This window comes from Asparagus officinalis, chromosome 6 (assembly GCF_001876935.1).
Source record: "Asparagus officinalis chromosome 6, Aspof.V1, whole genome shotgun sequence".
Classification (NCBI taxonomy): Eukaryota; Viridiplantae; Streptophyta; class Magnoliopsida; order Asparagales; family Asparagaceae; genus Asparagus; species Asparagus officinalis.
This window is the reverse complement of record NC_033799.1, coordinates 74,716,416-74,731,284: the sequence shown is the minus strand read 5'-3', so window position 1 is coordinate 74,731,284 and position 14,869 is coordinate 74,716,416. Positions and strand designations below refer to the sequence as shown.

At 36.9% G+C, this 14,869-nt stretch overlaps 1 protein-coding gene across 1 annotated transcript; it reads left to right on the top strand.

Annotated features, from left to right (window-relative positions):
• Nucleotides 4,133-13,385, top strand: LOC109845074 (hydroxyproline O-galactosyltransferase GALT2-like). Its single transcript, XM_020414259.1, has 7 exons — nucleotides 4,133-4,947; nucleotides 6,570-6,802; nucleotides 7,028-7,318; nucleotides 11,207-11,335; nucleotides 11,456-11,629; nucleotides 12,682-12,789; nucleotides 12,970-13,385. The coding sequence occupies exons 1-7, from the start codon at nucleotides 4,278-4,280 to the stop codon at nucleotides 13,174-13,176; spliced, it is 1,812 nt and encodes a 603-aa protein (XP_020269848.1). The 5' UTR covers nucleotides 4,133-4,277; the 3' UTR covers nucleotides 13,177-13,385.

Below are 14,869 nucleotides of genomic sequence, written 5' to 3'. Positions count from 1 at the left end.
TATGTAATGTTGAAATGTTTAAATAAATATTAATTTATTAATAATGTACTAGTAATAACATAGTAATAGTATTATTATTTATTATATTTTATTAACAATAGTATAATATTATATTAATAATAAAATAATATTATTTTTGAAAATATTATATAATATATTGCAATGAAAAATTAATATACCAAAATAATTAATTTTTATTTGAAAATAGTTAACAATTATAATGTAATATAATACATTAAAGTATAATATAATATTATAATACTTATACAATTTTATATTGTATTATATTTACTATCATAATATATTTAATACTAATATTATAGTAGGTCAAATAAGCGTTGACCAAAAACACTCAGCATTGTATTTTCAAAATACTTTATGGAAAAACACATCACCATTGTGTTTTTTAACAAAAACACAACATGGAAACAATATGGTATCCAAACAAAGCCTAAAACTTTGGTGAAGATTGAAAATACCATTAAACAAGCTAATGAGTCTAAAATCTTTGGGGTTGCATGCCACTTTGATCTTAGGGATGAGAGTTATGAAAGATTGATTAATCCTGTGGAGGGGGAGAGCATCATGATGCAGAGATTGGAAGAAACAGAAGATTTCATTTTCAATAAGTGAACAAATTTTTTTGTAGAAGAGGATAATCATGTCGTCTAGCCTAGGGAATTTATCTAGGTGTAATCCAAACACTGCAGCTTTAATTTCCTCAAGGAAAAAGGATGATTCTAACATGAGGAGATCTATGTGGTCTTGGGGATATAGGAGTGGCCAATCAGGTTCAAACAGAGATTTATCATGGGTTGAGAAAAGGTTGGAGAAGTAGTCATAGAAGCTGCTTGTTTATCCTTTTAAGAGATGTGAAGATTGCCTTGGAAGTGGAGGTTTGGGATAAAATTTCTTCTTCTACGGTCTGAGGCCAATTTATGGAAGAAAGAGATGTTGGAGTACCCCTTTTTAAGCCATTGCACTCTCGAACTTTGACGACAATATGTCTCCTCATAATTGGCTATGTTGAGGAGTTTAGCTTTGATGTCAGATTTAACCTTGATCTCTATCTCAGAAAGAGGTCCGGATTCCTCTAGGGAGGAAAGAGAGTTTAGGGCAACTAGAATTTTGAGTTTGTTCTGTTTCATGGATCTGAACACATGTTTTTTCCACCACTTGAGATGATGTTTAAGGAGTTTGAGTTTCAATGGCAGAGAATCGGATGATCCTCTACTATAAAAGGAGTTCCAGTAGGAGGTGATAAAAGAATGGAATGAAGGATAAGATATCCATGAAATAAGTTTTTTCAAATCTAAAGATGCATGGGATGAAATGCTTCCAGAGTCTAGGATGATAGGTAGGGACATGAGCTTCAAAGTTGACGGAAATAAGGAATCTGTCTCGAATCTAGCCATGATAGAGTTTATTCTCATGTTCGAGCAAGTGAAGTTTCTTCCACTAAGAGGAAGATCCATAAGGAAAGTGGAGTGATCTATCAAGGATTTGAAAGAATTAATATCTCTAATTGATCCTCTTCTACTGCTTCTTTTATCTAGACTAAGAGTCATGTCAAAATCACCAAACACGACCCAAGGCAAGGAGAGAGAGCTACTGATTCTCTTAAGTTCCCACCAACAGACCTCTCTATCTTCTTTAGCATCAGGAGCATAAACAGTGGAGACTACGAATTTTCAATTTGAAGGAATATGAGTGAGGATGGCAGTGATAGAGAAAATATTGATATAAGGGAGTCATTCTAACCTAGTAATACTCCACCTCTGCATTCAGAGGCTTCTAAATTTAGCCATTAAGAAATTCTATGACTACCATGGGCTTTGAGGGTATTCACTCTAAAGCAGCTGAGTTTGGTTTCTTGCAACCCTACAATATCAAATTGGAAGAATATGTTGTAGTTTTGACCAGCCTACATTTGGAGGTATTGTTAAGCCCTTTAATATTCCATTAACTGATCTTCATAAATGGAACGAGGAGGAAGACCACTTAGGAGGTAGTGAGCTACAAGGCCTAAGGTGTGGGCATAGATCTTACCTTTTCTAAGGCTTTGAGCTTATCCAGCCCTATGGGGTCAATAGGTTACTTGATTCCACAATTAATCATAAGTGAGTTTGTATTGAAATTCTAATTTTTCAATCACTCATACAGATGCATGAAGAACTAAACTTTATTACAAAACTAACAACCTCATAGCTTTCAGTCCTTTATGCAAAATGACATTTTTAAGGAAGAATTAATCCAAAGGGAAAAGAGAAGACTTACGGCCACTTATTGGATTGTGTATTCCTCTTTTTTCAAGTAAAAAACTGAGATTACTTAAACTTTAAAGCGAGATAAGAGCACCCATTTTTTCCTGAATGAAAGCTAGAAGGCATCACAGTAAAATCCTTTATAAAGTAGATGAAACTAGATTAATTGATGGAGAGATCAAAACAGAGCTTATTGATTACTATAAAAATCTCATGGGTACTGCTATTGGAGTTCAAAATTCAAATATCTCTGTTATTCACAATAACTTTGCCTCTTATCTACTAATATTAATATGCTCAATGCTCTTGTTTCTCATACTGAAATCAAAAGTATAGTCTTCTCTATGGATAATGATAAAGCTCTAGGATCAGATTGGTATAGTGTTGCTTTTTTCAACACATATTGGGATATTATAAAAGATGATCTCTTTCAAGCTATTGAGGAGTTCTCCCGATCTAAGACTTTGTTGGGTATGATCAATTCCACTTCTGCAACTCTTATTCCCAAAGTTCGTTGCCCTAAGCTTGCGTATGAATTTAGGTCACTTGCTTGCTGTAATCTTCTCTACAAAATCATAACAAAAGTCCTAGCCAATAGATTACAATCTACTACGTGTTATATTATCATTGAATCTTAGTGTGCTTTTGTTAAGGGCAACAACATCCTGTTCTCACATGGGATAGTTCAACACTATAGTAGAACTAATATCTCATCTAGAGTAATTGTTAATTAAAATGGATATAAGAAAAACTGTTGATACAATAAGCTAAACCTTTCTCAAACCTATACTTGAAGGATTTGGTTTTCCAACTAAGTACATTGATTGGGTTTATGCATGCATATCTACTCCAAAATATATTTTAACTTTTCAATGGTTACTTGCATGGATATTTTGATGGCGCGCAAAAAGGGTTTGAGACAATAGGATCCCCTCTCCCACTATTTGTTTGTTATTGGCATGGAGCACCAATCTAGAAAATTGTCTTTTCTTAAGTAGGACAATAGCTTCAAGTGACATCCTAAATGTTCTAAACTCAATATCTCCTATCTGATCTTTGCTGATGACCTTCTACTATTTAGTAGAGGGAATTTGCTATGAGTTCAAGAAATTTATGATTGCTTAAATAGTTAGTGCAGTGTTAGGGAGCCAATACTAGTAAAAGTTCTATCTTTTTTGGTGGTGCTAATCTTGCAACAAAAGACACTATTCTCACTACTTTGGAATTCAATGATGGTTTCCTGCCCGTAAGATATCTTGGCATGTGACTGCTATGCAAAAGGCTCTCCTATCTTGATGACAACCCTCTGATTACAAAAATTACTAAGCAGTTTCAAACATGGATGAAAAGAAGAACACTTTCTTATGCTGGAAGGCTACAACTCATTAAAAGTGTCATTTTGGGCATTCAAACCTTTTTGACTAGCAGACACATTCTTCAAAAGAAAGTATTCGTAAAGATTGATACGTTATATAGTGGTTTGCTTTGAAGAAAGTCAAATAATGCAAGAAAGATCTCACTTGTGGCTTGGAGCAATGTTTGTCAATCTAAAAGCAAAGGGGGTTTATTTGATGCACAAAACCGTTTACACTTCGGAAGTGGAATAAAAAAGTTCATTGAAAAAGAAAAAGGGCAATCCCATTAAACATAGTAGACATGTTTTTTTATTGAACTTTTTTTTACATGGGAGGGCGTACTAACAAATATACAATAGCTGAAGGGGTTTTCCTGAAGTTTACACTAAAAAACTGTTAAAAAACAAAAGCACTTTATTATTTATTAATTAACAAGTATTAACCACAGTTCATTAATTGAACTTCATTAATTAATCCCAATTTTCAAAAGAAAACGACTACCCATGTCTCCCTCTTCCCTCCGTTTTTTTCCCTTCTTCGGTTTTCTTAGATTTTTCTCCCCCTATAAACCCTCAAAATCTCCAAAATTTCCGATTATTTTAGCCCTCGGAGATCATCCCGATCTCCCGTTGCTTCTCCATCCAAAATCCTAACTCCGATGAAGAGATCGAGAAGCGACGAATCCTTCGCCTTCCGAAACCCTAGAAAATGGCGCCCCTCTCACTTCATCCTCGTCGCCGCCGCCGTCTACATCCTCCTTGTCTCTCTCAGGTCCCACCACGTGTCAACCAGCGGCGGTGAAACCGTAGAAAGCGGGTTGGACTCTGATCCGCCACCGGAACCCGTCAAGAACCCGTTAAGCTGGTCCGGTAATCTAACGGTGATCGAGACAATGGCCCAAGATGCTTGGAATTTGGGGGCGAAAGCCTGGGAAGAGATTGAGAAGTATCAAAGTGATAGTTTGAACTTAGGTCAGAAAAAGGTGGAATCTTGCCCGTCGGAAAATATTTTAAATGGGAAGAAACTGGGGGTGAATGAGGCGGAGGAAGTGATGCTGTTGCCTTGTGGATTGAAGGTGGGTTCGTCGATTACAGTGGTTGGCACTCCAAAGAATGATGATAAGAAGAATATGTCGCAGTTTATGGTGGAGTTGCAGGGGTTGAAGGCGGTGGATGGAGAGGATCCACCGAGGATATTGCATTTCAATCCAAGGTTGAAGGGGGATTGGAGTAATAGGCCGGTTATTGAGCTTAATACATGTTATCGGATGCAATGGGGGAAGCCAATGAGGTGCGAAGGGTTCTCATCGGATTGGGATGATGACGCAGGTATGATTCTTGTTTTTTATTTTCGGTTTGCTCTATAATTAATTTGAGTGGCCCTGATGTTGTGGGGAGGGCGGGGGGGGGGGGGCGGGTATTGGTCTATCGTTGGGCGCTGCTATGTAGAATCGAAGCGCGGGAGGAGGCTGAGCACGGCCGGGTGGTTTAGCCGCTGTAGGCGTGGATGTCCCAGCCGGTTCGAGTCTTTATGTTGGAAACATTGATACATGTGGAAGAATATAAAATGATAACCCTCAATCCTCATTCCTTACCACATGTCACATATTCAAAGCAGAGTTTAAAAAAAACACCAAGTGAATTCAGATCTAGGTCCATGGAAAGGGTGCTCAACCTGCAATGTTTGTGTCTAAAGTTATAACTGTCAGCATCACCACAATGTCAAGGTTTTGGTGTAGTGGGAGAGTTAGTTGGGAGTATAAGGATCACGCATGTCAGCAAGTTAATTGCTTGGTCTGCTTTTGTCAGACTGTATTTTTATGCGAGTCCATCTCAATTGTGAAGTTTAACAGCTCTAGCCTGCATGGGACTAGTACATGTCTTTGAAAAATTATGTTTTGTTTGCGTCTTCGTACTATATGTTTTGTGCATAGGTACTGAAGCAAGGATAACCTTAAGCAACTTATGGCAAAAGCCTTATTCGTTACTAGGTTGTCTAAGACTCTAAATCACTTCAGGTTGTTGGGTTGTGACACTTCTAGTGAAGTGCTTTTCTAGCTAGACAATAATACAGAGATTTGAAATTGTTACCTTCTGACTGATGAATTGTATGAAAACTCAAACTAAGTGGTTCCTCAACCTTCTCTACTTCCCTCCTCTTGGTTAAGTTGGCAATACAAAAGAGACTATCACAGATTATACAAGCAGTTTTTATAAGGACAAAGAAAATTTGTGTTACCAAGGAGTCACCTTCTATATGTCTGCACATTTTCTATTCCATTCTTATTGGTAGGGACACAAATTGTGCATGCTAGGTCTGGTTGAGGTATAATCCTAGCCAACCTGTTCTGCAAATGTTGACCTAACAAAATCAACCTTTATGCTCGAAACTAACCCTAGACAGATCCAACTCAATCTCTAAAAAGATTAATTTGGGTATTGTTGGGCTAGGTTGATTTGAATAGCATTGAACTTGAGGAGACATGATAACACGAGTCATATAATAATATAATGTATATGATATACTAAAAATCAAGATAAACCTCGATAAACCTCTAAATTTAACAACCAAAGAATAGAATCTCTATGATAAATTGATAATGCCCAAAAAAGTAACTGGATGGTTCACCTATGGAACAAAATCATTAATAGATATTTAGTTCATTGTTTCTCCTTCATAATGAAAACTGCTGTTATGAAGATTGAAACATCTTAGGCATCAAGTTTATAAGAGTGGAAAAGACAATTTGAAGCCGGTATGATAGTTAAATATCTGAATCAAGGATTGGCAGACCATGAGTGTGCATATCATTTTGTTTATTTCTACCTCTGCTATAAATTGTGTTTATTTTCTGCATAGTGTTTTGCTTGATGATAGAGCATCAGGCAGTTCTTCCATGTTGAGGTTTATTTGGCTAAAAACTACAATTTCAAATTCTTATTTTGGACAGTCGATGGATACAACAAATGTGAGAGATGGGAACGTGCTGATACTTCTGACTTGAAAGAGTCCAAGACAACTTCATGGTTTAGTCGATTCATTGGTCGTGCAAAGAAGCCAGCGATAACATGGCCTTTTCCTTTTGCAGAGGGCAAGCTGTTTGTCATGACGCTTCAAGCTCGCAAGGAAGGATATCACATCTATGTTGGAGGTCGTCATATAACTTCATTTCTGTATCGACCAGTATGTATTATCTTGTCTCTTTACTGACTGTTTGTTACATTTCAGTGTTCGAGTTGTCTTATGAATTGAGCATAAATGTATGCATGGGAAAATAGAGCTACTCCTGCACCTCTTACTTTTTTATAATATCCTCAACTCAATAGTCTTCATGTTATGTTAATTGGCCATAACTCATTGCTTCTTCCAGAAAGTTGGTTTCTTATATGGATACTGTTGTTCTTCTAGGGATTTATTCTTGAAGATGCAACAGGTTTAGCAATCAAAGGAAATATAGAGGTTCATTCAGCATACGCCACTTCTCTACCTACTAGCCATCCCAGTTTTTCAGTTCACAATGTCCTGGAAAAGTCAGAAAGGTGGAAATCGCATCCTGTTCTTCGAGGTCCTGTTCATCTTTTCATTGGTATTCTGTCTGCTACCAACCATTTTGCTGAGCGCATGGCTGTGAGGAAAACCTGGATGCAGTATCCTGATATTAAATCATCATACGTGGTTGCTCGTTTCTTTGTTGCATTGGTACGTTTTGGACATGTTTTATTTTTTCCATTATATTAGTTGATGCAAAATCTGAGATTATGCTTTTGTTTTATTGTTGTAATACTTGCTAATTATGAGGTAGGAACAAGAAATGTCAATGTTATCAATGCGTGATGCACAATGGGTGGCACAAAATCCCTTTACGTGCACATGTGCAAGGTGCAACGCGATGCGCATGCTCGAGTGAAGCGAGGCACATACCTCATACATAATTTTTCAACATAGATAATCAAGCATGAAAGCACGTGTATGAATTTTCACATAAGAAGTATGTCAAGATAAATAATGTCTACTTACCAAATCACAAAATAAGATCTTAGTTCATAATGCTAACACACTCGTCATAGTAATAAAGTTCATAATTTTCCAAGTCAAAAGTCAAATCAAGACTAATATTAAAGCAAAATTGAATGGTTAACAAGAACAAATTAGAGCCCTCAATTGGGCAACTACAATGGCCTTATGGGTTTATTTTTCTTCTTGGGATATGCTTATCAGGTATAAAGACTCGATTGAAATGTTAAATAACAAAAATATGGGAGGTTATGCCTTGCTTGCACCTGTGGGAAGCGCCCTTGTGCATGGCACTTGGAGGTAAAAAAGGCCTTGCCACCTCTGATGTGGAGTGCTTGATCTCCATCGTGCATCACAGGATGCGTGAGGCACAATGAGGCGCATGCCTTTGATAACACTGAGAAATGCCATAAGAACATGAAACTTCTAATTACCATAAACCTTCAGTCTTTGCTTCTGGTAGAAGATTAAAACCTGACACAGGAAATAGAGAATGGTTTGGGTGCATTTGGGTTTATTTTCATGAAAACAATAATAGTTATCTTCTAAAATGGAAATTGCTGCCAGAATATTATTACATAGAGTTCCACATCCTTAAAACTGTAATAGTTGATCGAAAAATTCCATAATAACTGCAACCTTAATGAAAATGCACCAGCAATCATATGATAGAGAACAACTAAGTATATTTTGTGAGCAAGATGGAAGAGGTACATAAATGTGATATCCTGCACTTCTAGTCTTGGACATGTCTCACTTGAGCGAACAAGGAATTAAAAACAGTTTCTTTCTAAATCAGGTGATATGTTACTGAACTATGCACACTATAATTATTCGTGGATGATAGTGTTACTTTATGAGATGGGGACTACTATGCAGGATAATATATGTCAATAAGAGACTAATTTACTTAGTACTATGAGAAAGTGGTGTTATCGATTAATCCTGATGAGTACACGAGGGAAGACAACCAAGTAATTCACCCTTGTGATAAATGCAACTTTTATTCTACTTCACAATACCTGAACTTGGGATTGCAAGAAAGATTTGGAAAACATGCGACTAGATGTGGTTTTAAGCAGGAAAAAATGATTATTAAAAGAAAATTTCAATTTTGGAAAGCTTCACGATGACAGTTATTTTAATGTTATATAGCACTCCATTGGTTATAACTTGGTCATGCTTTTGCCAAACTTCTTCCAAGATATATTGTTTTCCAATGGCGACATTTTAATTTTTTTCCGTTACATGTATGTGCTTACAATTCTTACATGACTTTCTTACATACATACTAACATGTAGTTGATTAAAACATGTACTTACAATTCTCAGATGTTTTTTGTACATACATACTAACATGCAATTACAAATGAGTAAAACATGCATGCATATATATTGGCTTTTTCACTTTTGATTGGGATGTGGCTGACTGCTGACACGCACACGCACACAGAGGCATGCACACACGCATGCACAAGCGTGCATCACACACTCGTGCCACACACACAAGCACAGACGCACGTACGCACACACACAAGCATGCGTATGCACCCACGAATGCATGCGCGCGCATCTACACACACGCGCACACGCAGGCATCTACACATACACGCGCGCACGCGCTCGTCTACACACACATGCGCGCACTCGCGCACGCGCGCACGCACGCACTCACATGCACATGTACACGCACACGCACACGCATATGCACACGCATGCGCACACATACATCGCCTTTCATGTGCATAAACATGCATCGCTTTGCATGCATGTGAATGAAATGTGCCAGACCATCAAGAAGAGAAGGAAAGAGGAAGAGATTGTGTATTTGTACATTTTTGTTAGTAAGTATTTTTTTGTAGTTCTTGTTTATGTATGCATGTGTTTGTAGTTTGTACATATATTGATAGTAGAAAGAGTAGAGATTTAAACCAAGTTATGAAACTGAGTAATTGAGATTTACATATCTCTAGAGGTTATAGTATTCATAATCTGATCTTTAATTTTCTTAAATTTAGATATTCAATTGTAACCTTATGAAAGTTGCTAGTGATCTTTTCATAGTTGATGTTTTGAAAAGAGGAATTTAAAATGTTAATTTTGGATGCATTTGGATAATTTAGACTATTTTAGCCAAATGCCGATTCTACATCTTCAGTGGATGTTGGCAAAATCTTGTTAGAAAACTTTACTCTTAGATTTTTTTGATGATGAGTTCACGGATAACTTTTGTCTCCTCACTTGTGTATATCTATTTGGCTTCTTTATTGGCTGCTAAAAATCTTATTTGTCTTTGAAACGTTTTTTCTTGCTTTCGGGACTAAGGAAGCTAGTGCTGAAGTGATCATGTTGGGAACCGAGGAGGTTTTGGACACGTTTTTGTAATCTCATTGTATTGTCCCAAGAAGTCCTAGTAGGTCACTTGTTGCGATACTATTGCGGAGACCACAAATTCCTGAGAAGTGCATCCAACCATAACTCGTGGGGGCTATAATGTTGAACACTCGATGCTTTGTACTATCCTAGTTTAAGACTTGCTTGACTTAATGGATGCTGACCATGTCTTATTAAATACCCTACCGATGACCTAGTTGGTACCACGGTAATATACCCAGCCTGGACCTGATCATTTTCAAGACAAAACATCGATTATCTAGTAACTAAACCATATCTTAATAAGAATGCTCACTTGTGTCAGCTCAAGGTTTTGCTATGAGGCTTAGAATTATATGATACGTTTCTATGATGCATGTGCGAAAGGATGTCTCATATATGGCATAAATACAAGTGCTACTAAGGCCTAAGTTTGCAATGATATAATCTAACCAAGCTAACCTGACGCTATAAGGTGTCATCTTCTTGTGAAGGGGGTGTTTGGGACGGCTTATTTTTACAAGCTTTAAAGCTATGTCTGCTTTTGGCTTTTTAAGCTATGTTAGCTTTTGGTGGCCTGAGTAGGACAGTTTGTTTGGTCAAACCTACCTTATTTAGGTGAGTTGTAAGCTATCTTTTAAAAGCTATCCTTATTTTTTTTATATGAGGCATGAAACCTAGTTTATTAGGGTGTTACCAAATAGGTAGAATGATAGATATGGAAAAATTAGCTTAAAAGCCCCTTTAACCAAAACATAAGGCCCCTCAAGCACCTTCTAAGTTTCATGACAGGTCTACATACTCCTGACTGGCTGTCATAGTTTTATATTGAAACCACTTCCTCTCATGGTTGCATGACTAGAAAATTTTGGCACGTCATACCGGTTAACTGAACCTCTGAGTTGAATATGACCGAATAGTTAATCAAACAATTAACAAACTATTTGTTTAATCATTTGGTTTTTTTTCCTCTACTTAGGAGGTTGTGGGGAGATGGAATTCAGCTTTTTTTTATTTTCTATGATATATATTCCTTGAAACCAGAAAAATATAAAGATATTAAAGATTGACCTGGTTTGCCTGCACCTTCCATCTCACAGGTTTGTTCGCTGAAAAGCTAATATTAATTCCAGCAAAGATATTGGAAGCGATCAGTAAATATTTGTTTATCTGTGTTTTTCTGTTTATGTGCATGTACAGAGTCCAAGAAGGGGAGTAAATGCTCTACTGAAGAAGGAAGCAGAATATTATGGAGATATTGTGATCTTACCATTTATAGATCATTATGAGCTCGTGGTTCTTAAAACCATTGCTATTTGTGAGTATGGGGTAAGTGATATATTTTCTCGAACCTCAGGTGACTTTCTTTTTTGTTGTTTGTAAGCTCACTGCTCGCTGGAAAGCTCTTTAGACCCCTTTAATAATTGTTTGATTGGACTTTTCCTGCAGACTCGCAATGTTACTGCAGCATATATTATGAAGTGCGATGATGATACCTTCGTTCGTCTAGATGTCATATTGAGAGAAATGGATAAACTTTCAAACAAAAACTCTCTTTATATTGGTAACCTTAATCTCAGGCATAGACCTCTCAGAAATGGAAAATGGGCTGTTACATATGAGGTGAGTTGTCAGCCTTCCGTTTTCTCCTCTTTTCTTTTCTTTTTAGAGCTTTTTTTCAGCTTAATCCTCTAGAAATCACCACCGTGGCCTTTTGCATTTATCACTTGTAGAATTTTTAGCTGCCCAGAATACCGGTAATAGAGGGCATCCTTGAGTCCTTTGACTCCCTAGCAGCCGGATTTTCTGAACTTTTGACATAAACCTACGTGTTATTTAATTGGTCATTTGGTTTTAATACCCATAGTTTAGAGTGTTGGGGCCATTGCTTTGATACATGGGACAAGGATGATGACCATAGTGTAATGTTTTTTCTAGTCTTAATTTTTTTTTTTTTGATGACGAGGGAACCTCGGTCAGCACCCCCACTTAAACTCCCATTGGAGTCCGTTGCACCCCGGTTCGAATCCCCCCTATCCCCCCAACAATCGCAAGGAGCTACCCCTTATTACACTTAACCATAGTGTAATGTTTTTTCTAGTCTTAATTGCGGATACACATTGTCAAAGGACCCTGCCACTACGCCAAAGCTCTAATGTTGTGGTGAGAGTTGAAGGTTATTAATTTTATATTCTAACACACCTCTTGTATATTACGATGTAGTTACTTATACCCAATAATTTTTGTTAGCACTTGACTCTCTGAATCTCAGAGGACATTTTTTTGCCTTGAATTTGGGGGGACTTTTAGTGTTTTTTTCCCGGTTAAACTAAGGCGAAAAATAATTTATCATCATGTGGATCTCACGTAACATTTCAAGCAAACTTGAGAAATAATGCTATTTGGAGGTCATGGATTAGACATTCGTTCCACGCCTATGCTACCTCTACATGCTATTAGAATTTCCTTTCATTCTTTTCCTTTGGGGGGCGGGGTGTTTTAATTGCTACAGCCTCATATTAGAAGGGGGTTTATGTGCAATTAAACCTTTTATTAAATTTACATTGTTTTGTAGATTTAGTCATTTCCCGCTTTGCTTTCTCATCTATGAAAATGTTTCATCATCTGATTCATACCTTATTTTCTTACAAATTTCCATGGGAAAAAAATTGTAGGAATGGCCAGAAGACATATATCCACCGTATGCCGATGGACCGGGCTACATAATCTCAAATGACATCGCAACATTTATAGCCTCCAAACATGCAAATCAAAGACTAAGGGTGAGGACGATGAGGCTAAAAATATAAGATAAGGCTAACCAGAGTACTAATTTTTATATGTAGGATCCTTCTAAGTTTCATGCAAAAATAGTACAATGTTTGTAGTCTACTTAGCATTAACCCGATAATATACAGGACCCTCAAGCTTTCACCACACTTAACGCTCCAATATTCTTGCAGATATTCAAGATGGAAGATGTGAGCATGGGCATGTGGGTTGCAGAGTTTAATGCTACTTCCAGTGCTGTTCAATACACACACAGCTGGAAATTTTGTCAATATGGGTGCGTGGAGAATTACTACACCGCACATTACCAGTCACCGAGACAAATGATCTGTTTATGGGGTAAATTGGCTATGGGTCAGGCACAGTGCTGCAACTTTTGAAAGCATTTCGGTTGGCTTTACTTTGATTCATTTTAGTTGTGTACCATTCATTCTTCATTCTTATGGCAGGCTTACATTTTTACTGTATGTAAATTCAAACAAATCTCACTTGTAATTTTAGATGAGGGAAGAGCATACTGTACTTATGATTAAATTTTTTTAATTATTTCAATGCATTTTAGATACCACAAATTAATCATTTACTATTCCACACTTTGTTCGCTCCTTCTGTTCCTTGTTCTACTTTTGTGAAGGTTAGTGATGGACTGATATAGAGATGTTTACCTCGAATACCTTGAAACTTAGACGAAAGAACTAGCTCTTTATGGTTTAAGATCTAACCCCTAAAACTAGTACTTTTGTGGATCAAGACCATGTTCTACTTTTGTGAAGGTTAGTGACGGACTGATATAGAGATGTTACCTTAAATACCTTGAAACTTAGACGAAAGAACTAGCTCTTTATGGTTTAAGGTCTAACCCCTAAAACTAGTGCTTTTGTGGATCAAGACCATGCCACTTCTATTTCGAAGTTGCCAAATATATCCTGAGCTTCAATCCAAATCTTGAAGCAGAATATGCTCACTTAAACTCGGTGATTCGCGGGTTTTTTTTTTTTGGACAGCGCTAACTTTTGGGCCTATTTGACAATTGAGTCAAGAAAAAATTCAAAATAATGCTGGAGTAAAAAAATAAAAAACAAAGTAGGTCAACCAATGTTGTAATTTAGCCGTTTGCAAAGGAGAATTTTTTGAAAGAGACCCATTTTGAAATATATTTAGAAGAAACAGCATTTTTGCTAAATACTTAGCAAAATCGACCTCTTTTTGGCTAGCTCACCAAGGCTAGTCAAAAAGAGGTCGATTTTGCAAAATGTGGGCTTAAAAAACACATGGGACTACTAGTCCCGTGTATTTAGGGCTGACTAATCAGCCAGTAAAATACACCCCAAAATTCTCATTGGACTAGAAGTCTCGTGAGTTTTCTGTGTAGTACCAGAAAACCAACAAGACTACTAGTCCCGTGGGTTCTCTGAACAGTCTCAGAAAACACACGGGACTAGCAGTCTCGTGTGTTTTACAAAGAGCTCCAAACATGCATGAAACATGCACGCTTCTATTCCGACTTATATCCTACATATGTATAATATTTCATGTGCATACAAAATTTTAATCCACCTCATATACGTATCTAAACAGTATAATCCTTATATAACTTATAAATTTTAAGAATTAGGCATAACTTAAAACACATATAATTAATCCAAAACATCACAATACAATAAATAACAGTCAACGGCAACACATCTTATATCCATACACTAAAATATTGCCACAAATCCAAATATATCAAGTATATTGATTTACAAATAGAGTCCATGCAAAAAATCTATTAAACTATCACATACACCTAAAAGTCGGCCCTTTCCCTTCGTACCCGCTCATATTGTTGTCGTCCTCCATCGACTTGAGCTTGTACAAGCTCACTCTCCGGTTGTGTGTGTGGCTTGACGGATCAACTTCATTATTGTGCATACAAGATCCATCTCGTCTTCATCTATTTGGTCAACGTGCATACAAGAGATCCTCCTCCTGCGTCATCTCCTCACAACCATCATGAACATACTCACGAGTTCAATGAAAAGCTCTACAAACCCTCCACACTATCCGCTGATATAGAGATGTATATACATA